This window comes from Thunnus thynnus, chromosome 11 (assembly GCF_963924715.1).
Source record: "Thunnus thynnus chromosome 11, fThuThy2.1, whole genome shotgun sequence".
Classification (NCBI taxonomy): Eukaryota; Metazoa; Chordata; class Actinopteri; order Scombriformes; family Scombridae; genus Thunnus; species Thunnus thynnus.
Window position 1 is genome coordinate 17,347,719 of NC_089527.1, and position 26,010 is coordinate 17,373,728.

General features: G+C 41.0%; 1 protein-coding gene across 5 annotated transcripts in view; it reads left to right on the forward strand.

Annotated features, from left to right (window-relative positions):
* LOC137192614 (plakophilin-4-like) overlaps positions 1–26,010 on the forward strand; it is an 83,679-nt gene that overhangs the window by 28,447 nt on the left and 29,222 nt on the right. For 4 of the 5 annotated variants that reach the window (XM_067603442.1, XM_067603443.1, XM_067603440.1 and 1 more), the window contains 5 exons: positions 10,033–10,145; positions 16,670–16,704; positions 19,873–20,004; positions 20,589–20,788; positions 21,301–21,889. In XM_067603442.1, the coding sequence (XP_067459543.1) occupies positions 10,033–10,145; positions 16,670–16,704; positions 19,873–20,004; positions 20,589–20,788; positions 21,301–21,889 (1,069 nt within the window). The remainder of the gene's footprint in view (positions 1–10,032; positions 10,146–16,669; positions 16,705–19,872; positions 20,005–20,588; positions 20,789–21,300; positions 21,890–26,010) is intronic. The other variant, XM_067603441.1, reaches the window with a different exon arrangement.

Consider the following 26,010-nt stretch of genomic DNA (forward strand, 5'->3'; position numbering starts at 1 on the left):
CCCCGGGCAATGTTCTTTTTTGTCTGACACAACGTTGGTGATCTCTCAGTGGAATTGTATGTTCACAGGTCTACATGAATTGCACTGGCTATGTAATTGCACCGCTGCAGCATTTTGGCTTTTTGTTCCAATTGAGGAGATACAGATTGCCTTGTGTGAATTGTTATTGTGTGAATAACTCTCATTTACTGGCACTATGCCTTGGCAGTATTATCAACAGCATCACATAAAAGCTTTTGTTGAGGTTTGAATAGCTTGTAGCTGGACAAAACAAGTAGCAACTCCACTACAAAACTTAGATCAAAAGAAAAAAAATAGTCGTTTTAAAAATGCAGGGAAAGTTCTTGCACTTGCAAGCTTGCAGCTGTAAATTTTGTTTATGAATATAGGCTTTTATACATGTACTGAAAGCACAAATTGTAAGATGATGGTGTTAGATTTAAGCCTCTTTTTTTTAAAATGTGAAATTTTTGTCTACAGCTACACAGAACTTTAAATTTTAAATAATGCCACACATTGCTGGTTCCACTTGAATTAGTAATGGTGCACAAATTGTGCTTTTAAAGTGTAATTATGTGTGTCACGCTGTGAATGCTAATGAGGCAGAAATACAAAGGCATTTACTTTGGTGATTTAAGTTAGGGAAAGAAGATCAGCCTTGCCAATATGCTCAAACCACCTGCGCCAGTCACAAAATTGTTTTAACTAAACAAATAAACTATCTCAACAAAAAGAATTTGCTTGGAAACACATTTTAAAATCAAAAATAGCTAATGTTGTTAGATTTATCCATTAGACTGACACATATTTTCTGTCACCATCCTCTTTGTGCAGTCTACCCTCTATTTCTTTGTTAATGACAGTCTTTTGTTGTCAATCTCTTGTGTGGCAAGCACTGACTGCTGTACACGCAAATACAGATGACAGCTCCTTTTAATAGCATTCACCACACAAATGACAGTTTCTGTAATGGCATTTTAATTAGCAAGCCAAATTGTAACTTCATTTTCATGTTCAAATCACAAAAAGGAAGCAGCGTGTTATATCTTAAATGCCACCAACATAATATTATTTTTGGAGTGATGAAGTCTGGAGCATGCAGTTATATTCAGAGCTTTTTAATCAGGTGCAACAAGTAATGTTTCAACATCTCAGTTGTCCCGTCTCGTGATAATCCCTCATCCTTATAGAAGGTTTAGGGTTAGCTTATGGTGATGACAGAAGTGATCATTTTACTTTGAAGAGGTGGGAATAATGTTTTGCAACAGCAAGCTTCATAATAGTTACAGGTACCCTGTGGCGGTTTCAACCACCGTCAAAGTCTGTGTAAAGAAAAATGCGAGATTCCTTTTTAAACACGTCATACATGTTAGAAAATAATTGCTGAAAACATCACCAGTTATGAATCAGATCTGCACCAGAAAACCAAATCTTGTAGGAACCCAATTTCTGCAACAAGATTGTCCCGCTTTGCTCTCAACAAAAGAATCTAAAAATCATTTCAGCAGATCTGCAAGTTTCCTGCTGTAAAGGCTTGTAATGCTGCATTAGAAATCCTGGCAGAAATTATGTTCTATTATGAACTTGGTTTTCCATTATCTGAGTGTGAATGATTTTTCAATTTTCTATTTGTAGGCTCTTGTCACATTATGAGCTTATACAATATAAAAGCCCTGCTGCAGCTATGGGTGCTAAAGCAATTTTCTCTCTCCGGTACACCTACTGTATAGCTTTGACTGCAGCTATACACTCTCAGCATGGCACTTTGTTTTTAAATGCCTCTCTATCCAACATGGCTATTATAATTCTGCTATGGTGGCATGACGCTGCAGCCAGTTTCTTAAAACCTTAGTATTTTAACAAGGTGACTTTGTGGCAGTTTTAGTAAGTAATTTCACTGGTTCTTCCAGGTCTGGTCACACAGGCTGTTCTGAGGCCTCGCTCACACCTCAGACCTCGTTTTCTGTCCCTGCTGCTGCAGAAATCCTTTAACCTCTGCTGTCATTCTCCCACTGCGCAGCAGAGTCAGGCTCTCGTTGGAATGCGTCTGCCACACTGCAGTGAGGGTGCAGAGCTGTCAAGCCTCATTGCCACTTAATGAACAAACATATTTCTGGTAGATTCTCATCTTTGGTTAAGAGGAAAAGCTATCTGTGCTAGTTATGCGAAATGAATCCTAACATCGCAAATTAACATGCAGCTGTGTCTTTCCAGGCTGAGGTCCAAATCAGAATGATACCAAAACACAAATTTTCAACGCTCTTAACCACAGACCCACATGGGTTGCACTGGGATAAGATTTCTAGTCTTAATTAATAGAGGGATTTGGACACTCACTACCAGGGATTAGGCAAAGATTTCTCTGAATACCTCAGTTATTATTCTGTCATATAACAGAAAGAGTTGTTAAGAATTTTAGCATAAAATTCACCAGCACTGCATCACATTATCCCAATTTATCATAGTACATATGGTAGGTTCCTTATTTTACATACGTGAGGTGAAATAAAGATGGTCAATAATTAGGTTGTATCCATGATGAACCTCACATGGTCTGAACATGCGTTTTTATTCACACATGCCAATTAGATAGATGGTATCACAAATCTTGGTTTTGTGAATCATTTGGATAAAAGTATATGTAACCTTGCAACCTACCAACACTAGCTATAAATTGTGTATTATACACTCACCAGCCACTTCAATAGGTACTCCTGTGCAATCTAATGCAATCCAATACAACAGCTCTGCCATAAACTCTACTTTTACAACGTTCATACATTTTCAGTTTTTGTTGGCATTGTCAGAAAGGTGATAATTCTACTTTATGTATATTATTGAAGTTGTAGTGGGTGATGGTGGTGGTGTACTGGGGTCCATTATATTGAATGGTGTTCCTAATATTTTGTCCACTCCATTAACATACATGAGGAGGGCAAAATATTAGGAACACTATTTAATATAATGCACTCTAGTACACTGCCAACACCCACTACAACCTCAATAATAAATACAAAGTAGAATTATCACCTTTCTGACAATGTCAACAAAAACTGAAAATGTATAAGTTTCGTAAATGTAGAAATTATGGCAGAGCTGTTTTGTTAAATTATATTAGATTGTACAGGTGTACCTAATAAAGTGGCTGGTGAGTGTATATTAGCGTTTGGAACATAAGAATAGACAGCAGTGCAAATGGGGTAAGTATGTGTTCCTGAAACATTTTAGTTTAGTGCATGACTTAAAGGAATAGTTGTAGCAAACTATGATTCCAGTCATACAATTTCATTTTTACTTAGAAGACAAAAAACTTCGACAATCAATCTTCACAATCATGCACCCACACATGCATTAGATATGCATTAAAAGGTATTGAATAATCTATTCAAGTACCTCAGAATTGAAAGTTGTAAGCAGAAATGCATGGCAGGGTATAATATAGAGTACAGTATAATATGCTGACAACTTTATTTGCAGTTGTTCAGTAGGAAGAACTTTTGCAGGAGAGAAACAACAATTGAGTCTTCCACCAATTTATATGTCAAAGATGTCTGAAATTCATGTAGAGCGGAGATACGCTTTTATTACATCACAGACAATCTGTCTTATCTGGGTCGAAGAGTTTTGCTTGATTTACCACACAGTCTGGAGCCTCTCTTTTGAAGGGTGAAGGGTTTCTACTTTTTACTTTCTACTTTAAAAAATATTTTTTGCTCATTTTATGACTTCATTGGACATACAACGGTAAAGAGATGACGCAAATGGGGAGCGATGCTGTTCATGGTCAGTGCTTTAACCCCTTGGCCACCAGGGTGCCCCATTTCATTGACTTATGTCATGTGATGCATTAATGCTGTTAAGAGCGCATGTGTGAGTTGCAATATGCCACTTTTTTTTTTTTTTTTTTTTTTTTTGGCTGTACGGCATTTAGGGTTTATGAGTGCGTAAGCCTTTCTTATCTATGCTGGACCATAGTCTGTGCTGAATCAGCAGCGGGAAGAAGCCACTTCAGGCATTTCAGATGGGTCGTGTATTGTCAGCACCCATAAAGATGAAATGGGAGCGTGTACATTGGTAGCGTGGTCTGCTGTCGTGTGTCATCTGTTTTTTTTAGGCCAGGCTGAGGACACAAGGGGACAGGATCTGAATCAGCTCTAGGACTACAGGCAGATCAGGCCCAACAGGCTCATTGTAATGGCAAATAAAGGCATTAGGGGCCTTGTTGGTACAGGAAAGCCGGCCACCCATTGTCCCTGTCCTCTCCTTCCACTATAATCCTCGTACCAACCAAGGCTGGGCCCACACCCGTTAAATAAGCACAGGGCTTGTTTAATGGTCATTACCGCTGTGCTTGGCCTGACTTGTGGATCGTTATGCTGAATAGATGTGTCCCATTCTGTGTAGGGGCCAAGCATGGTAAATGCAATGAACTGCACGGGGCAGTGAGTACTCTCTCTCCATGACTAATATGAGCCCCACTTATGAGCTGTGGTCCTTGTCCCTGTTTCATCAGAGCAGGGCCTATTTTGGCACATAGCCCTGTGCTATGACAAGTTAATTATGGATATATTGGATCCATATTCATAAGTCTTAATGTGTCACATGTAATAAGGAAAGTGTATTAAATGAGTGGGATAAAGAGAGACAGAGAGATTTAATTTTTTTTTTTTTTTTTTTTTGCTAGTGAAAGCTGAAGGATGTGATGCTACCGAAGGCAATAAACTCAGCGTGACAGAAAGGGTGCATTGTTGTTTAATGGCTGGTTACAGGGTCAGAGAGAGTGGGTCACCTGACTCTTGCCATCCTCCTGTTTCTCAATCATCCTTACTGACAAAAGACTTCCAATCATGAAGAAACTGCAATGTTATAAGATAGATTATAAAATCTATTGATGTGTACTCCAGTGTGTAACAAAAACCATACGGCCGACACAATGAGACCACGACTGAGGTCAGGCCCGCAACCAATTTGTAAAGGCATGGAGGACAGAGCTCCATGCAGGAAGCTCTGGACTGACTCCATGCTTGTCCATAGTAAGAGGACAGCAGGGTTTGGGCAGGAATGCAAGCAGGATGCCCGCCTACTATAGGTTTGGAGCAGTTCCGAATATCAGTAGTGACAGAGACCTCTGTGCCTTATGGCTGCAGCAGATGCCTCTCTCTGCTTTGCTTGATCAAGATCATAGACCATCTAATCGGGGGTATGGGGATTGAAGGCCAGTCAGTGTGTGTGTGTGAAATACTAAGAAAGCCATATCTGTTTATTTCTCTCTCTTGCCTGCATGTATCACTGTATAATGAGATGTGTGCAGCCTAAGATGAAGTCCCTGGACTTGAGAAGGTGACACACTGCCAAATAGAACAATTGGATTATGAGCTTAAAAGAAAGAAGGCACAGAAATGGTGGGCCAAGAATAGTGACATTAAGGAAATCTCCTTCTTCATTCAGGCAGTAAACAAAACGGTTTGGTCTGTCTCTCACCATAATTTTTCGTTAGCATCTGCTACATGTTTATACAAGGCAGCTTGCATACTGTAACTTAGTAAGCGCTCACACAGAAGATGAGTTTCGTCTTTAAGGTGAGTGCACGCATGCGTGTATGTGTTTGTGTGTTTATACTAGAGTTGTGACTGATCCGATATCAGGTGCTGATAACGACGTAATTCACTCATCGGATATCGGATTGACATTACCGATCCACGTACCAATCCAGATTCCATAGTCTGATGTTTTGGCCAACCGGGAGAGTCGCAGAGCTCACAGACACCGTGACAGAGCAGCGTAGAAGAGACTTAGTGTGCACAGAACACAACCGAAGAACGAAGGGAAGATGCCAGCCTACGGCCTGGTCCAGAATACAGAGAGTGTAAAAACTAGGAGTACAGCTGACACCCCACAGGAACCGCGAGTGAGTCAGTGGGAAGGAGACACAGCTCACCACACACAGCACGCTGCACCCGCAGGCCGCCGCAGGAAAAAGGGACACGCTTCATGGGAAAGCGGAGGGGTGAATGTGCGCTTCATCCCTCCTTCAATTAAGTCTCGCTTTCATATTTCCTTTTGAACTGTTGCACGTGACGAGGTGGCACGGGTCCATACAGTAACTCTGAAGGCAGCAGAGAAATAGATTGAAGCTATATAATGAAAACGAAAGAGCCCTTCCTTTATGGTTATTTCCTTCTGCTTTTTGTTTGATACGTTTGGTTTATTCGCATGGATATTTTGTTTATTTTGTTTGCAGTTAACAGATTATTTTGGCTCACCCCTGTTAGTCAATATATCTGGACCATTCCACCTTACATCATATAAACCCTTGATGCAGTAGGAGACTCTGATGAATCTGAATCTGACACTACGAGGCAGCCGGGGACTCAAGACCTCTCGCGTGTTGTAGCCAAAGCTAAAGCAGGAAGACTGCTCTTAGGTGTACTGGACACTGGACTCTTTTAACACGGAGACATTTTATTTTCTTTAGTGATGTTTTATTTCTTCTAAGAGACCTAGACTTTTAACCTGTGTTTTAAATCTGTTCTTGTGTTTTCGCTTATAATAAATTCATTTGTTTTTAATCTCAATTTCTGTCTGCATGCTGTTTTGGGTCAGTATAACTCCGCAGTAGAAATGATTGGATTTTTCTTTAAAGTCACACTCCACACCCGTGGCAAATATTGCTTTCGAATACATTTAATTTTAATGTATTTTTGTATATGTTTTTAATAAGAAGTGCTGTGTGGTCTACTACAGCCTCATGTAACCTTACACGTAATACCAACAACAACAATAATGATAATAATATTCAAGAAAAAAGAGCTCTGGTATCAGTATCGGCAGATATCCAATTTCAGGTACCGGTATCAGATCGGAAATGAAAAAAAGTGGATCAGCTCATCTCTAGTTTATACTGTATTAGTACTGTTTACACTTCTCTATATCACTGTTTCAAATCAGCCAATGGCCTAGTGCTCCTGCACTAGCATATCTAGTGGGAGAGAACTGTGTTTAAATATTTGAATGTTCAAATTTTCTCTTTCCTCCCTCTTTTATCTGCGTGTGTCCATGTGGATTTTACCCCTCTCTTGCACACTGGTGGCAAACTCTCACAATGGAATGATTCCAGACTTGCATCAAGTAGTAGTGAGACTGTATTTGAATCATTTCTTTTCTCTTCTCTCTGTCTACCTTGACTCTTATCCCTAGTTTACTTTGTTAAGTCATCTTATTACCACAGCGCTTTAAGCGCATATTAGTTTCTGGCTTCTTTGTGTGTGTGTGTGTGTGTGTGTGTAGAAATGTTGTCCTAATAGTTCAGTCTTGCTGACTTCCTCTTGTGGGAAACAGTCATCCAACTAGCACTGCCACATTGCATCACGTAGTAAGGTTCAGTCATGGGGCTTAGTGAGAGAACAGTTAATATTGGTGGTGACCTTCAGGCTCTGTGTTTGTTTCTTTGAGGACTTGGTTGAATATATGCCAGATCAAGAGTTCAGATCTTTAGATGTACAGCAAAAAAAATGTATGTTTTACAACAACCAGTTTCTTAAAATGAATGCTGTGTCGCAAGCAGCCCATTAATTGAATATGTCCTTCTTCCTATGATCTGCATATACCTTGTGACAGAATACATTTCAATACAAAGTATTTTGACTGTTCATAGTGTCTTATCTGTTCCTCTCTCAAGACCGGAAAAAAGAATGATTGGTTGGAATGAAAGGTTGAAATTGGCAATTGTAATGGAGCTGAGTCTCCCAGCAGGAGTTATGTGTCACACACATTGTGGGCTCAGAGGATTGTGGGCTTGTTTTTTTTTCTCCAAGTAAATCAAGGTTGTGGCTGCTCTTTCTCTGTCCTGTCTTTAAAGCTGTATCTGCACTCTCATTCCTCGCGGGTTTGTATTGTATCACGAGTAAGCGGACATTTGGATGACCCCTACCATTTCCTGGAGAGTCTGCCTCATAACTCTGGCCTGTGCTTGACGATAAAATGATTAGGATAATGATCTGAAAGATGAAATATAATGTGTTCAATCTTTTTTGGTACACAGGGGGATTATGCTGCTTTCTCAAGTGTTCGGAAGGGGCACCTCAAAAAGCCAATAGTTGAAGGATTAAAGTTATATGAACACCAAACATCAAACAATAAGTGAAAATTCAACAGTAGATAATGACCACTGACTAAAATAATTCAACTGTTTTGTTCCACCAAATATATTTTAAGACATGGCATAAAATATTCCACAGAAATAGCATATATCATGATACATACATTTTTAATGCTAAGTCTTCCCTGGTATAGTTACACGTCTGTGTGGCGAGAGAAAGCATCGTTGTTGTTGAAGCTTGTGACAGAATGTCTGTGATTTCGAGTGTTTCACCTTCATATTAGATATCAGCCTCACCACAGCCATATTGGATTTGTATTTGCTGTGCTAAGTTGCTGCTATTGCAAGCTAAATACTTCCAGCTGCAGCTTCACACCGAAAGCTGATGAACTCCTGGGAGGCTTTATTGTGAAGCAGCTACAAGAAATGCATCGCATTTGTCATACAGAGTAGCGGTCCTTTGTTAGCAGCACTATTGTTCAATAAATCTGATCTACACAACAAGATGTGGACCTATTCTTCACGCCTCTGTCGGTGGAGTGGTTTTTGAATATTGCAAAAAAAGAATATTACTTGGGGAAGCATCCCGAGTGAGCTGCAGGGTATTACTGTGGTTTAGGCGAAACAACACACCTCCAACTTGTAACGAAGGTAAACAATACATGTTACTGTACCATGCTTTCCTTTCGTATATTTATACTATGAATATATTTATTTCCCCATGTATATGAAGCATCCTTGGCACAAAAATTTCCTTCGGGATAAAGAAAGGTCTCTCTTATCTTATTCGTGCCATATGCAAGATCTAGTTGCGCTTGCCAATGGCGTGGCTTTGGTATCCCAGCCATTATCAACAAGAAAACAGGGCTTTGCATTTTTCCCTCTTTCATGATCCTGCTGACTGCAGTCAAGCTCCACATATCTACAACTGAGGTGAAGGAGAGGAGAGTAGTGGAGGGTATAAAGCAGCAGTTTGGGGGAGGGGTGAGTAGAGCATGTCTACAGTGCAGAGAGAAATCTCAGTGCACCCTCAGAGAACATTGGTGTGAAAAGTAGGCTGGTCCAAGTGCTGTAGAGTGACTGAACTTCCTCAGACAGATCACAAAAGAACCTAAGAGCTGGTCTGTGTGTGTATGCAGCTAGCTGTGAGTGTAATTGACTGCGGTAATCGACATTACATGGGGCAGCTAAGGATAGCAAGGCGAGGAACCTGCTGTGTGCACATAGTGTAATGGTGAGTGAGGCCTTTTTGCAGGTAATACACAAGTGTTAGTGGTGGGCTGCAGATAACTCTTTGCACTGGCAAGGTGGTGTTTAGGATGACAAAAATGGTATTTCTAAGGCATGCAAATTTGTGTGTGTGTGCACGCATGCAATGATTTTTCTGTGTATAAAAGACCCAGTGTGTGTCTTATGAGTGTCATAATGCAGTGCTTGGAGCTAGAGAGCTGTGCAAGTAATAGCCTCGCTCAGACTAGATAATTAGTCAAATGCTGATTTCTCCGACTCCCATAGGAACAGTGCCACCAAGGCTAAATATCACCCACTGAAGTGGTGCTTATCTCTGTGTGGGCTGGATGAAATGGCAGTACTGTATAGCCTGTGTGAATGTGTGTCTACACGTCAGTTTGTGTATTGGGATATACATGGTCTCTGTTTTTAAGCCACTCATTAGAAAACATTTTTCTTTTGGACTTAGCTCATTTGCAGTGCCTTAAGCTTCTATTTTTGTGTCATCATTAACCAACATGCCATGATGAAGTACAGCGCTGTTGGAGCAGGCTGTCAAACTGTCATCCTGCCTCCCTCATATTGACTTCACATTTGTTGTATACGTCAATATAAGTATGTAAAGCTCACTCTGATGAGAATGTATTTCTGACCTTCGGTCCTTTTGTTGTTTGTTTGTTTGTTTTTATCGTGTTTATGTGCAGGAGCTCCAGTTTGAACGGCTAACCAGAGAGCTGGAAGTGGAGAGACAGATTGTGGCCAATCAGCTGGAAAGATGCAGACTCGGGGCCGAGTCGCCAGGCGCTGGTAGCAGCAGGTAATGAGAAGATGGACACACACAGCCACAATCCAACACATGGCTTTTTCATCCCTCACAGCGGTGGCCATATTCTATAGTGTAACCTTATGGCATAGTGATGAAGCAACCCAGCGTGCTCTCATCTGATTGGACTGTAAACCTAATCATCTTCTCCTCCTGTCTATTATGTCTATATAGTTTGGAATGGAAAGTATTGTTCCAGTGTTATCAAAGCCAATCGTGGTCACATCATTTAGCAAATTAAATGTGCTGGATTTAGTCCTGCTAATTGACTCAAGTCACCCTTAAGGTGAGCAGAAATTAAAATTGAATACAGCTGAGTTCGTAGGGAAAATAATGAGCCAATGTTTATCGGTGACAGCATACATGTTTGTGAATGTGCATGATACTGGGGTGTCGTACGCTCACTGAAGCGCTACTGTCAGTGTGGAGCAGCTTTTTAGAGTTTGTTCTGGGAACTCATTCTCGCTTCATCAGCTGAGACTCGAGGCTTTTTTGATCATCACACCTCAGTGACCACACATTCTGTCCTATCTGCTGTGGCTCAGACATAAAGAAGTTCATTCGTACAGCTCAATGCCACATACAACATCCCGATGGGCTTCACAGGCCTGCTGTGAAGAAGGTTGGACACCAGTCTTATATAATAACACGACCTGATGGTTTGCCCCAGTGCCATTTGTCAAAGATACAGATGATGTAGCGATGCAGCGATACACAGAATTTTCATTAACACTGACTAATAACAGTTGTAAAAAATCAATAATTTTACTGATGCTTTTCAAGGAGTATGACACCTAATGCAATTGTAAGATTAGCAGCAGAATAACAGTATCATCTACAAAAAAATTGAGATTACGTAAAAGAAAATATATATTATATTGATTTGTATATCTTCTTTTTTACAAGAAGTGTCACTTTAAGTTGTAGTTAGTTGGTTTTAAAGTATTTTCTGTAACATTGAACATTATTCACATATTCGAAAGTGGTAATGGAAACATTTGACTACATGTTAGTGCTGTGAGAATGATGTGTGGAAGCTTTGTCCAATTTTTTGGTGGCTGTGAAGGTATTGATTTTTTTTTTTTTTTTCCTGAACACAGTGATATGACAGCACGCTCTGGCAGTAAGGTAGTTGAACGGCATTTAAATTGTGTATTTTTTTCCACCAACGTCGCACACTGGATTATTATTGAGTGCTTTTCCATATACAGCGCAGTAAAAGGTACTGATAACATTCTAGAGGTGAAAGGTCCTGTTGAGTACGTCATCTAATCATCCCAGAATGTCTGTTTCTTCTTTTACTTTTCCTCCTTGCAATATTTAAAATGTTTCCACTGACAGGAAAGTACCTAAATGTTTTATGTAGAGCCATTTTTCGAAAATCTGACCAACTCCACATATGCATACGTACACTGTTTCTTCAGTGCATGGGCCCATGTCTAAAGAAATGGAATTGTTATTTGCATATTGTTCATAAATGGTCACCTGATATGCAGTCTGAAGCCAGGTTTGAGGCGCATTAACTCTTAAATGAACCGTGATATAATTGGGATATATCTGGATATATGACACTTAGTCTCAATAGGGGCTGTAATGGCTCTGTTTGATCTTTTTTCTGGCTTTGTGATAATAAGCTCTTTGCCCTTACATGATGCATTCTTGCACTCTAGCCTGCATACCTACGGGAAAAAAAAAACACCCACCTACTACCAGCAGATTGCAGTACTCAGGAGTAAGAGTGTCCATTTCCCCTTTCTCCCTTTTCAGAAAGGTACAGGTATAGAGCAGCTTCAAGTACTACCAAAAAGGTCCGGTCAACAGCTCTCTGAAAATATACACAGCCAGACTATTTACTTTCATTTCCTCTTTTTAAAAGTACTGTATTTTAGACCCCAATTTTAGTGCATCCAACCATGCCAAAGATCGTGTTTTGAGATCCGACATACTTTGAGAAGCGACATACTTGCTTTCCCGTAGTTGCCCTGGTTGCTCATGAAATTTAACAATTTGAGTGGCACCTCAACATCGGCATTTTTCATAGAGGTTGGTGGTTCAAACAGGCCAAAAGCCAAAATGCCAGTAAATATTGAATATGACTTTGTCAGGGATAAAAACGACACTGCCAAAACCATTTTCAATTAGCCATAATAATATAATTCACTGACGTCATTTCAAGGCTTCTTGTTGTTACTATTATTTTTATGATCCTTGATGTGATATTCTGCCTTCGTCATTGCATCAGGTTATTGTAAAAGTTAACAATGGCCAATTACACTTCACTATCTGTGTAACTTTCTATTATACTAAGCAACATCATTCTCATGATGTTGAATGGCGGGCCAATACTGAGTCTAACACTTCAATTTTTTTTTTTTCATAATGCAGCTACACAGACTTTTTCTTTTCCTGCTTTATTAATTCATTTTATATTATTTTAGTAAGATGCCTCACTTTTTTAATCTGCTCCTCTTTGCTTTGTAAATTTGCTTAATTGGTGAGTAAAAGCAGTTAACAACTATAAGTAATTAAGTACTTTCCTTTCACCTTGCTTCACTGTTTCCACATATACAATTTCAGTTGCAAATAGCCACACTTAAAAAAAAACAAGTCTCAGAAGCAAAAGTAAAGGTTGAATAATGGCTCAATAATCAGGTTATAATGATACTTTAACAAACTCTCCCACCAACTTTCCCTACATGAAATTTCAGAAATTACTGCTGAAAGATTTAATCACTTTTTTTAAAGTACATATAAACTGATTCACTTTTCCCTCTGGGGGGGCTGGTAGCCTTTCGGCACCTCCCAGGGACCCTGTAAAGAAAACTTGCAACACCATTTACACACCTTTTTTAAAGCCAGGCAAGGACAAATGAAATGGCTGTCAATGGACATTTGTGTGTGAATAGAGATCAGCTTTAACCGTTGAGGTCACACTACTTGACTCAATAGCTCAGCGGGACAACAGCACAGTTAAGGGTTCTGATGGGAGTCATTACATTGCCTGACACCTCTGGAGTTGACCACCCCCTGCTTTTCTACAGGCATACAGAGGATGGTCATGAAACTTGACCTCTGGCAAAGATGCAACCACCTACCCAGCCAGTCTCTTACTTGCCAAAGAGAATGATGGGAAATAAAGTTTCCTTTCAGGGTTAGGCCTGTTGTTTATCAGCATCAGCAGTTTTACAGTGGCTTTGCCCTGCCAGCTAGATAGCCAGCCAGTCGGCATGCAGCACGCATGGTGCATCATCATTATGGCAGCCATTCTTCCACTTCATCTGCCACGGTTCAGTGGAGCACAACTCCCCCAACTTCCTCTTTTTAATTGCCTGCGTGCTTATTAAAATTCTGAGAGTTTCACTTCTTAAAGCACATTGAGTGTCACCTTAGATGGAAAAAATGACAGCTGTTGCAACATCAGGTGCTTGATAGTAATGACCAGTAATTAGAGAAGAGTAAAAAGAAAAGGGCGGGAACATCGCTCTGAGGTCACCTACTTGGCTTCGGTTTGTCATAATAATTAGCCCTAGAAAAATGGCTCAGAGAAAGTACTTTCCTTCCAGTCAAAAAGTATTTTCATAGGTACTTACATAAGTTGAAATTATTAGGTGACTATTAAGATCAAGATGTGTCTCGCATCGCATGTCTGTTCTGCACTTAACTTTCTGCAGAGGCCCTAGCTATAATCACTTGAGTGCAGTGCATATGCTGCAAGATTATGGTAATTTTCCTTTTTTTTAATAATATATATATTCAGTTATACAGTTTTGGTAAGCTGTGAAGGTATATTTACAGTTTAAGTTTTTTATTTTCTGAAAATGACAAGTCATAATTTAGTTTTCAGTTTGTTTCAGTTTTAATTATAATTTAAGTTGCATTTTTTTAAGCATTTTCAGGTAGGATGAAAGAAAGAAAATGGTTTGTAGTTTGTCTCCCAAAAAACTGTTTATTTCTTTTTTCATGATTTAACTTGGGCAACAGACCGTAAAGAAAGTATTGATGAAACCCTGAGTAAAGAGAGACTAACAAGAAATGATCTATTAAACTGAATGATTGAGCAGTTCATTTAAAGTAAAACTTTTAACCATGTATCAGGATGAAGAGGAAAATTAAGAGTAGCAAACATGCTACAGGATGGACTGTAATTTCCTCCCCGCGTTTTACAATGCCTCCTGTATACATCAACGCCTTGATTGCAGGAATATCTATTACTGTGCAGCCCCTATGTACGCGACCAATTCATATAAACGTCCGCCCTGCCCTGCCAGTTACACAGCCGTTGCACACAGCTCATGAGAAAGTCGCCGGTGCTACAGCTTGGCTGTCTTGATGTGAACACCGTTCAAATTTTTGAGTTTGTACTGCCCTCTCGTCGTACCACCAGCTTGTTCCACATCACCAGGTATACCAGCATGCTTTGTGCAGTGAGTGAGTTGTGCAGTCGCTTCCCATAGACAGTGGATGAGTGTGGATCTTGCCGACAGTCACTTCGCGTACACCGTAAGGTTCCTGTTGTGAAGGTTTGGTCTAGGCATACATTCGCCACAGTTGACCTGTTTTCTCATCATGGAGGAAGGCCGGGAATGACAGTAACTCCCACAGCCTGCTCTCCTATTTGGTGAGATGGTGTACTTCACCAGTAAAACTGCAGCTGACTGCTGGAACTTCCTTGTAGCATTCTTGCTGTCAGGGATGGTAAGCAATCTCACATATCCTGACCAGAATAAACATCCTCACATGTTAATTCACACGACATCGGGTAGCACGCTAGAAAACCGCAAAATAAAAATATAAGGCATGTTTAATAGTGATTGTGAGGTCCCAGACATGAGAACAAGAGTGCAGTAGGACAATTAAAAGGCGGTGACTATATGCATATTCTGAAAATTCTGAAAAAATTAATTTGTGCCATAGTCTAGTGGGCACTTGGTGTTGTGCTTTCCATCTCTGAGCTTGCCATGAGGGATCATCCTTTGTCCACTGATCCAGGACCATTCATCATCAATCACTACATACTGTCACTTATAGGGTTCTGCCATTAGCCGAGTCAGTCCGCCTTAGGCACGCTGAGCCAAGCCAGCCCGCGATAAAACACTTCTCCACTACAGCTTCACAGCAGGGGATAACCGTGGCAAGCCATGCTGCTACGGTCCTGCTCGCTGGCAAGGCCAACCGTGGCCAACCAGTGACAACCCCCTTCTCCCTCTCAAACAAGCGGTGTGTTACAGACTCATCTCATGTCTGTGCTGGAGACCAGAGAAAAAGCTGTTTTTTAAAGTCTCTGTTAAGCTCCCAGTACTTTTGTAGTTTCTCTCCTGTGTTCCTCTTTATACTTTCAGATATCTGCTTTATTTCACTGTTCCTGATCCCTTTCAGCTGTATCAGAGCTGTGTTAAGTTAACACTGATGAAAACCTTGCTTTTGTGGCTTCATATTAAAAGCTTTTTAATGACTAAATAACATGACTTATTGTGAAGAATTTATAGGAAATGAAATGTGTTTATAACCAAATTAGCAGAGCTGCGTTAGCGATGCTATTCCACAATTAAAACAGGTTGAGACAACATGATTCGGAGATATATGGAGCTACTTTTTCAGTGAATCAGTTAGAAACAATTCTAGGAGGAATAGTACAAGCAGAAACAGCCACAGTGATGATGGTGTTTGATGAATAGCAGGCTCTTACTGCATTTTCTGCAAACCAGCACACTTCCAACAGGTAAACAGCTTCTTTTACCTTGCCGTGCTGTGTAATGGAGAAATATTCGTAGCGTGCCAGCTCGACTCAAGTGCTCCCAGCATGGCTCGGCGCAACTACACCCAAAACAATGGAAAAGTCTGGTATCCTCAGTGATGTGGCTGAGTAATAGTCACAAAGTATGATTGTTCTCCATGTGGACCATTATTGTCCCACATTATTCTCTGAAGACTGAGTGCGTGTCTGAGTTTCTCTCTGTTCTGGAATATACAATGGCATGCATTTCAGGATTATGTCAGGGTGTCAGGATGATGCGAGCCTGTACACAGTGTGTGTCAGTGCACTGTATGATCACTACCGATTTATCTCTAGGAGCTTGCCTCCCATCAGGGGGTTTCAGCTCCCATCAAAATGGATCCATCCCCTGGCCGTTTGTACTTTTTGACTTAGCATGTTTACTAAAGCTGCAGGTGAAAAACAGCTTCCAGTCCCTCATCTATATCTTTGTTGTCAGTGCTGACGGGTCCTCAAACAGAATACTAGCTGTCACCAAGGGCACCTTTAGGTCTTGATAAACACAGTTGACAGGAATGGGCTTTACATCCGAGTTTCAAACATTAAATCTTTACCGAGGTGCTATACTCTGAACCTTTAGCTGTTTTATCTCAAACACAGTGACCCTGACCTGAAAATCCCAAGGAAAGAGTATATGAGGCCCCAAGGCGTCTCATCAGATCATTTCACTCATGTCATTCAGTGTGTTGTCCCTGGTCTCTAGTGCCTATATTCACTCTTTTATCTCCTGTTTTTCTTTGTACAGCTCATCTGAGAAGTCCTTGCCTTGGAGAACTGCAGGTATGTTAACACAAGCACTAAAATGATCGCATATCTTGCATGCATTCGAACCACATTTGGTGTCCTCTACACTCATTGATAAGAGTCTTCAGGAAAACATGCCGTCCATCTCACCCTGTAACTAGACCTAAAATAACCTGAAAATAATGCATGCCACAGTTTTTGTCAGACAATTGATGTAGAAGAACAACCTACTGTTCGCACCGTAGAGTTTTAGTGTAATGCATTGGGTCACATGGCCACCTACTTTCATTGCACACTTGTTGCTGTGGACACCATTAAAATACTAAAACACACTTATTTAGGTCACCTGCTTACAGGTTTGAAACAAGCTGTGGCTCCTGGAGTTATTGAGACCTATACTCAGTGGTCAGTAATCACTGCCAGACATAAATACCCATCTGCTTGTATATCCTAGGTTTACCTTATAAGGCTCACATCAACTATTAGTGGAGTAGACAGTTCTGCTCAGTATCACAGTGATCAAATACTGACCCATGTCGCATCTGTAATGCAGAACTGTTCATTCAAGTGCTTTTTAGATTCTTATTTAATATTGGCAGAGAGGATTGAGTGTATGTGTATCTTTTTTATGAGGTGTGTGTATGTCTGAAGTGCACTACAGGCATGCTTTAGATTTCCGCAGTAATCATTGCTAACATGAGCTTTTTCAACCAAGCTTACAGTAATTGACAGCCTGAGGCGTTTTCTTGTTCTAATATTTATCTAAGCATTTCTGCCCAGTCAGACACAACACCATCAGTGATTGAGAGCAGAAGTATTTCACTCAGAGCCCTTTGGTCTCTGTTTGTTTATCTCACATCCCTGAAAGCTCTTCAAGAGAGAAAAGATAATGAATTGAGTTTACTAATGTTTTTCATGGCTTATTAATTGCATAGTGGAACTTAGTAAATTTCTGCAATGGTCATTAATCTTTTATTGTCGATCCTGTCAGAGAAGCCTATGGGGGGTTGTACATATGCACTGGGAATATTAATACTACACAGTTTTCTCATTTGCTGCCCACTCCCCATTTCCTTGCTGAATGCATTTTGCCGTTTTGCTTTGTATTGATTTCTCATTGTGCTGTAGATGACTAATGATAGTCAGATGCGGTAATGTACTTTTTCCCAATCTAAACGAATTAAAGTCTAAATGTGTGGCACAGAGTGTAATGGGCCGTGTTTATCTGCGAGGTTTATTGGCCTCATGAGCCACCGTATGTCGCCACCGTCTGAGAGTTTGGGATGGAAGTGTTACTGTGGAAACAAGCCTTTTAGCCGCAGGAAATGTCAATGCAGTCACACCTCATGTCCACTGCAAGTAGAGGACAAAAAAAAAAACCCTGGAATAAAAGCTTTCTCTCTGTTTCTTCTCTTTTCGTTCAGCTACTTCCTCTATCTCTGTCTTTCTTTTTCAGATACCTTACAGACATTCTCTCGGTCAATATGTCTTACATGTTAGCATCATGTACAAAATACAACGCCCAGTCATTTTTATTAAAAGCCACTTTGGTAATCTATATGAGAGAAACAGAAATTCAATTCTTATGGGACGCAGACAAGCTGATTGCCTGTATGGTTGCTGCTTGACTGTATATTCTATAGTTTTATCCAATACATTAGTAATAGATAAGAACATGTATTTGGGGGCTACAAGGTGCTTAGACCACTACTAGTGGGGTTACCAAAGCAGCGGCAAGCTTTGGAGATATAAATTCATCTACAAAATAAGTTTAAACATGTATCACTGAGATAATCTATGTGAGGACTGACAACTCTCTTCTTCTCTCGTGTCTATCCAGAACGATCATGTCATGTGTGAAAACAGTCGACATGGAATTGTTTTGCGTATGGGAGACTTAAATGTGAATGCCAGAAACCCCTGCCATACACTCATATTTGCAGCCAGCAATGTTTCATCTTCAGTGAGTGAAAGGGGGTTCCGTCTCTCTCTCTCTCTTCGTCCTCCTCCTCCGTTCTGGCTTTTTGGCATCTCATTTATCAAACAGGGTCAAGGCTCATTATAAATTACTGTGGTCTAAAACGACACACTGTGTGCCAGACGTAGAAGTCACAGCCAGAATGGAAGGAGACAAAATACTTGCTGAGTGATGTCATTACTCTGGTGTAGAGGGACATGGAAATGCTTGAAATAAAATTTTAATAATTTTAAATGTGATCTTTTATGTGATCTTTCTCGCTCCATGTGTCACCCTTACCCAGCGTACAAGTCCTTTGCCCTTTTGCTCCTCAACTGTAACAAAAGGATGGATATTTTGTTAAAGATACAGGCAAAGAAAGAGAAGTGCAAAAGAGAGAGAGTGAGTGGGTGAGCAGGAAAGCGAGACTAAACTGAAACTTAAAGTCAAGGTGGAGAGGTTGAGGAAGAGAGAGGAGACGGACCTTCTTACAGCAGGCCCTGCCAAATGTGTATTCTGACAACTGGACCCCATTTGAACCTGGCTTGAGTGAATCCCATTTAGAAATGGGCAAATGCCCTTAGAGGGCCAGCGGTGGGATCACATGATGCTGTCAAACACACTAGGCCTCTGTGTCAACAGATTTATGCAACAGGTCAGCTTGGACAACAAGCTTCATGGGATTCAACTCTCATTCACACACCAGCTAGCCAGGCAGGATTTGACAGACCCTGGCTGCCAATGTTTGCCTCCCTGTTCCCCTCCGCTTGCTGCCTATTGTTCTAGCGATTGCAGAGTAACCCATTGACACTGGTCACGCTCAACTCGATTGTGATTATGGTGAAACATAACATTGTGCGCGGGGACATTAGAGGGCTAATTCCATTTCCTGTTTGCCACACAGGTTGTTGTCATGCATGAAGAGACAGAGATGTAGGGAAACGCTAGAACAGTGAAACTATTTGGGGAATGGCTGTATACACAGTTTTCATCACTTTGAAGTGAAATGCTACCCAATTTCGTCTGCACAAATTAGCAGGGCATTAAATGTAATGACTCCAACTGTACACAAGCATGAAACTAATGTTGCAGAAATGATTATGTTATTGTTTCCTCTCAACTCCAAATATTGTTGACTGCTTTAATGACTGTTGGAATCTTCCAATCCATTGCCAAAACTCTGTAATAGTTTCTGACACAGAGCTCTTCCTTCCTGTCTGACTCCCCGCTCTGCGGTTTCTTCCCAGATGCCGCTGCCCCAGGGGACACCAAGTCACGGGTGACTGACAGCTCCCAGTCGTCCAGCTACCGCATCAGGACTGAGTCAGAGCAGGTGTCTCTGTACTCCCCGGAGCAGTCCTCCCTCCATGAAAGTGAGGGTCTGTTATTGCCTTCTCTCTATCTTCTGCACTCCTATTTTCTGAAACTCACATCCTCTTTTTCTTGTCTCGGCATTGTCCCACTATTTCTATATGTCACTTATTTAATAATAAACTATGTCTTTACATGAAGACAATGGAGTAGAAGCACTGCTGGGTCTTTGTGGTAGTCACATACAGGTGCTGGATACTTCAGGTGTATTTAAAATGACCATGTTACGACCCACATAGGTTTTCATCAGGGTCATTGTCAGCACTGTGTCTTTAATTCTCTTTTGATGATACAGAAAGTCTTTTTCATCTTTCACCGTTGTCATTTCATACTGAAACTTGTTACTTTGAGCGACAGTAATATAACTGATCACAGCTTATAAAAGGCTGAGTGATGTACCATGGATACACTGAATCATAGGGTGAAAGAACAGTTATCCTCCCGCTGTGCCATTTGTCATTAGTAATGCTGTCTAGGTAAAGGTCATGTCTATTATGAAACCATTTATGGTGTGTCTATCTCCTGCTCTTCTAACCATTCCCTCTCCTCTCTCTCCATTTCATTTTTGTCTTTTTCTTCCATTCTCTGTCAGGGTCCGCAGGGAATTCGCGTAGCTCAACTCAGATGAACTCATACTCGGACAGCGGCTACCAGGATGCTAGCAGCGGCTACCTCAGCAGCCAGAACCTGGGCAAGGGTGAGCTGAGGATGCAGCACTCCTTCCCTGGCGCCAGCCCTAGCACAGGCACCCTGATGAGGAATGCCAGGGCCGAGGGCCAGGCTTCAGCCCAGGTACTGCCAGCAACTGCACATACAACATATTGCTGTTATCAGGAACAAAAAAAAACCCCCCACTCATATCTGTAATGAACAATTTTCTGAATAACATTAGCATATATTTTATTTTAATTAAACAGTCGTTAATTAACAGTCCAAAATTGCTGTAACTTGTTTTTCTGCGAAGGTATCAATGTAATGCTTAAAGGCACAGAAGGTGGACAGTGCACTGAGCGCCATAGACATAATCATGCTTCATACAACATCGCACACAGAGACCACTGAGAAACCAAATGGCAATGTGACACACTCCACGGGGGGATGGAAACAGAAAATAAATATGGCCTAGAGTAAAGTCATGCCCTGTAATTAAATGGTTTATGTAATGCTGTGTTATTTAGCATTTCATTATCTTTGTACAAGTCAATTTATAGCCAAGTACAGCATAATTGGTAAGGATTTTTATTGCTCCTTAAGGACTGAAGTAACAAATGCATTAAGCCATATTTTTTATTCTTGACTTATAGGTTCCAGCAGTCACAACAGCAGTGCCTGGCCGTGCAATGCGGAGGGTAAGCTCAGTGCCTTCTCGCTCTCACTCGCCGGCCTACGCCAGCAGTATGTCCCCCTCCCGCGGCTCCCTGCGTACCTCAGTTGGCAGTGCCTACGGCTCACCCATTGTAACCGAACCCAAACCCCTCTCCAGCATCTTCTCCACCACCTTGCCCTCAGCTCAACGCACCAGCGCCACCAGCGGCGGTGGCAGCGGCTCACCCTACTCCACCCAGAAAAACTCTCCTGCTGCACTGCGACGCATGGGCTCCACAAACTCGCGATCGGGCAGCGCTAGCCGTACAACCTCGCCCTATCAGGCTTCCGCAGGGTCATCATCGGGCCGCATGGGCTCGCCTCTGACAATGGTAGACAACATCAACCCTCCACTGACTAAGCAGCCTAGTCTCACTCACTCATCGTCTCCAGTCAGGGCTAGTATGACCGCTGTGCCCCAGCACTACAGCTCCACTCTGCCCCGTGCCATGCTCCATAACACCGACCCCTACGGACCCCAGAGTTACGACATTTACGAGAGGATGACGCGACCTGACAGCCTCACAGGTGCTTAAATGCATACACACACACACTATTTTCAACTGTCTGTATAGTTTTGTAGCATTGTTATAGATAGAAAAAAGTCTAAGGGCAGTACAGTCAAATCAGAGAGGAGAAGCGTGCATGGTGTTTTCCTCTCTGTTTGGCCTCGCTGGCCTGCTGTGTAAATCACCGTGTGTCCTTGTGTGTGTGTGTGTGTGTGTGGTGTATGTGCCAAACTCATATGTGGACTCACAGCACTTCTATGACCACTGGAAGGAGCACAGCGTCGACATCCATATCCGTTAGTTCAAGTGTACATTATGTATGAGTATTACCTTGAAAAAGCCTGATAATACATAGAAACACTGATAGAATGAACAGTAAAAACATATGAAATGGGTATTTTGTGTAGCCTGTTGGCTACCACATAACTGCTCGTAATGAATTCTTCTCAACTTCTTGAGTAGAGGATTTTTAAAATATTTGGACGGTGTTATGTTTTTTTTGTTGGCTCTGTGCTCTGCATATTGAATCTGAAAGGAAGCAGTGACTGAGGTCAGTGGTTGTTCTGGAGTGTAGCCAAAACATAGTTCCTGCCTGAAAACAAACATTAGCTCAAATAGTGTAGTAGACTGCTAATCATAATAGTTTGGCTGTTAACAATATAATAGGAAACCAAATCTAGCAGCCTTAATGTAGTAGCTTGTATAGTAATATGTGGCGATGCAGTACAGATTGGAAGGAGACATTGAATTGATATTATAAGATCTGGAAAACCACTGAATACATTTCTCCTTCATGTTTAAGTGACATCACACAAAGGCTTGCAGAAAATTTGGTTAATCTATTGTGAATGATGGCCTTAGTTGCCATTTTTAAAATACCCCATTAAGCAGTGTGACACTGCGTTCTTGTTTTTTTTGTGGGGGATTATTTGCCTTTACCTGAAATGATCAATAACGTCTGACAGCCATTATCAGTGTTATTTTCAGTCAACTCTGGAGCTTGCTAGCCAGTGTAGTTAACCAAGAATGTTGGTTAATGTTGAGAATATGTGGTGTTTACAGTAAGTAAGTAGTTTAACTTTTTACACGACGAAGTGTCCCTATGTAATGAAGTAATTAAAAAGGCAGAGAAAATGATTACTACAACATATAATGGAGTTTTTTCTTAATCCATTATTTTGATGAGTGCGTTATCATGGCTATATCGAGGGCATTAACTGAGTAAATATAAGGTGTGTGTGTAATTTATTCAAAATAATTGCAGCGATCAGGGAAGATTTGAGAACCTACCTGCCCAACCTCGTTTGTGTGTCATCCTTTTAGCACTAAAGACTAACAAACAAGGGCAGGCTAATGTTTTCTAGACAAAACATGTATCTCTATCTGTATCTTAAAGTTGAAGCCAAACAGTTTTTCCTCACAATAACAGGAAGAGGCCAGGCTGTGCTCATTCATTCATTTTCAATGCTTTTTTTTTTACTTTTTAAGGTACCTCCTGTAGATAAGGACCTAGTATTGACAGATAATGAAAATAACAGTTATTACATAGTACAGGTGTAGTGAAAATCGCAAGCTTTTCACATTTCAGTCTGAAGGTTTTTCAATCGGAGGAAGAAATAAGTCATCATTTGAAGCTTGTAACAGAAGGGCTCACCTATAAAAAAATAACATTTTTATTTTCCTCCAAAAGCTAAAACGAAGCACTTATTCAGCAAATCACTGTATTACAGTGTTACAAGGTTAATGGACTGTTTTCTGCTTGTCTTCATGCTGCCTGGGGATATCCTCAGATGCCCTGGTTGATGATGACGTTCAAGGTGAACATTTTTGGTTGATGTGTTTCATCCGTCTCCCATCATCCTCTGTGTATTGTGATTCATGTCGGTGCTGCATGTGCACATGTGCCTTTTTATTTGTTCTTGGGTAAATAATCATCTCCAACTAATCACCGTTTCTACCATTGAATGTTGCACTTGTTTATGATGGTGTTCTCTTTTAGGGTCAGGCATTGTGCTGTGATTTAACGACACAATCTGCAGAGTAGGTCAGGACAATATGGCCAACAATATGGTCACAGTATGTTTTTCATATGTCCAGAATTATCACAATATACTTGCTGCTTAATTTGAAGTTCAGAGGTATATTCAGCTTTAGATTGATTTCTACACAAATCAGAATGTTCAGAGCAGCTTTAACATTTAAGCCTTAACAAAGAAATAGATTTATGTATTAAAATACATAAATTAGAAAAATGTCCTTGCTTCTGTTTAAGTAGAACTCTCACAAGCTTGTTTTGTCCTTGAATCAGCCATGCTGTTAGCTCTGTATACTCGTGGTGGTGGTGGTGTTGGTAGTTTTTTCAGATAGTGGAAGAGGTTTGTTGTTTCCCAGCTCGCCTGCAATGAATATCAATTTGCTCTTTATCAGACATTAGAAATCCAAACCATCTCCAGATCACAGAAGTTGTGTGACTTCTCTTTGCTACAATTTCTTTGTCGCATGGAGACATTTGAGCCTCTTAACTGTCCCTTATTTTCATGTGTATCTGTGGGTTCTTGTTAGTGGGTGGTTTTGTTTGTCTTTTTTTTTTTCTTCCTTGTTTCAGGGCCTACTCGTGTCGGCTGCACAACCCTGTTGCTGTAGCCTGATTTGATGATTGTTCAGAGCTTTGACTTGCAAAACAGTTCCATTTATCAGAAATTACTCTCAGCAGTTAATCATTGTTATTGAGGGATTTTTTTTTTTTTTTTAATTTGTTATAATTTTCAAGATTGTTTTATTGCTTAGCCCCACTATACACACAAACACACACACTGCTGCTATGACTGATGATATCTCAAGCAGACACAGATGGGTTTTCATTCCTTGTCCTCTGAGCAGGGAGAAACCAGTTCTTCTCTCTCTCTCTCTTTCTCTTTGGTAGACCATCCCTCCCATGTCCTCCTCCTCCCATATCTCTCCCACGCCTTCACTCTTTCTCCTGTTTTTCCTTTTTAAGGCCGAGTTATGCGAGAAAGGATCTAGTTTACTCAACGTGTTGTCAGGGTAAAAAGACGGCCGTCACGTAGAGGGGCGAGACATGATAATCATCTAAATATAGAGAACCGGTGCACAATTTCAGTTTATCCTGAAAGGCATTCATAGTGTAGTGCTCAGTTTTACATTCGAAAAGCCAAAATGATTGTGGAAGGAATAAAAATGAAGAGCTAGAAAGAGAAGTTCAAACCTCGCTCACTTACTTTCTCACCTCCACACTCCCAGACGATTGCTTGCATGAAGTGGGTGTAAATGTCAGACGGTCTGTTTCAGAAAATTCCAGAAATTTGTCGGACACATCCCTCCCGATTCCAGAGTTAGAAAGGTGTGTGTGTGTGTGGGGGGGGCGGGCGAAGGTGTTCAAAACTGTTCAATCATCCGACAAGTGGTTCTGATGGAGTATACTGGCGCCTTTACTCTACTCCCTTCCCCCCCCTTCTCTCACTGTCTCCCTTTCTCTCGTGTACACTTGACTGGAGCCTAGCCTCTAACACAATCAGTTGTCACAAGTGCTCGATGAGCCATAGTAGAAGGAATTAGAATGATCACATGATCGGACTCAATTTCAAGCATTTGGCTAACACCATCTGACAGCCTAACCTTGATATTGTAGCTGTTGGTGGTTTTCTGTCACTAGCTATCCATATGATGTTTTGCCTCCTCTCCTCACCTCTTTCTGGTTCTGCCACACGCATTTTGTGGTTTTCCATCTTTTCTGTTCAACAGACTATTATCCCATCTTCTTGTGTTTTCCTTCTTACTCCTCTCTAGTTCTTTCTTCTCCCTCCACCCACCTGGCTCCCCTCGTCGCACGTCATTGCTGTCATTGGCAGGAAGTCATACCTCTCTGCTGCTGAAAAATGGAAAATTAAGACAAATTGTCCCTGATAATGTGTTCATTACACTCAATTCCCATTTCAGAGCAGAGTGGGACTGAGAGAGAGAGCAGGGGGAGATGGTGTTATCTGCATGTGCGGCTTCTCCGACCTGCCAGCTAAACCACCGTAGTTTTAACTGTGGTACGCTCAATACTATGTGTAATGGTTTTCTGGTGATCATCCCAGTTCTTCTTACTGTGTTCTGTTTGTTTGTAGAGGGGTTTTT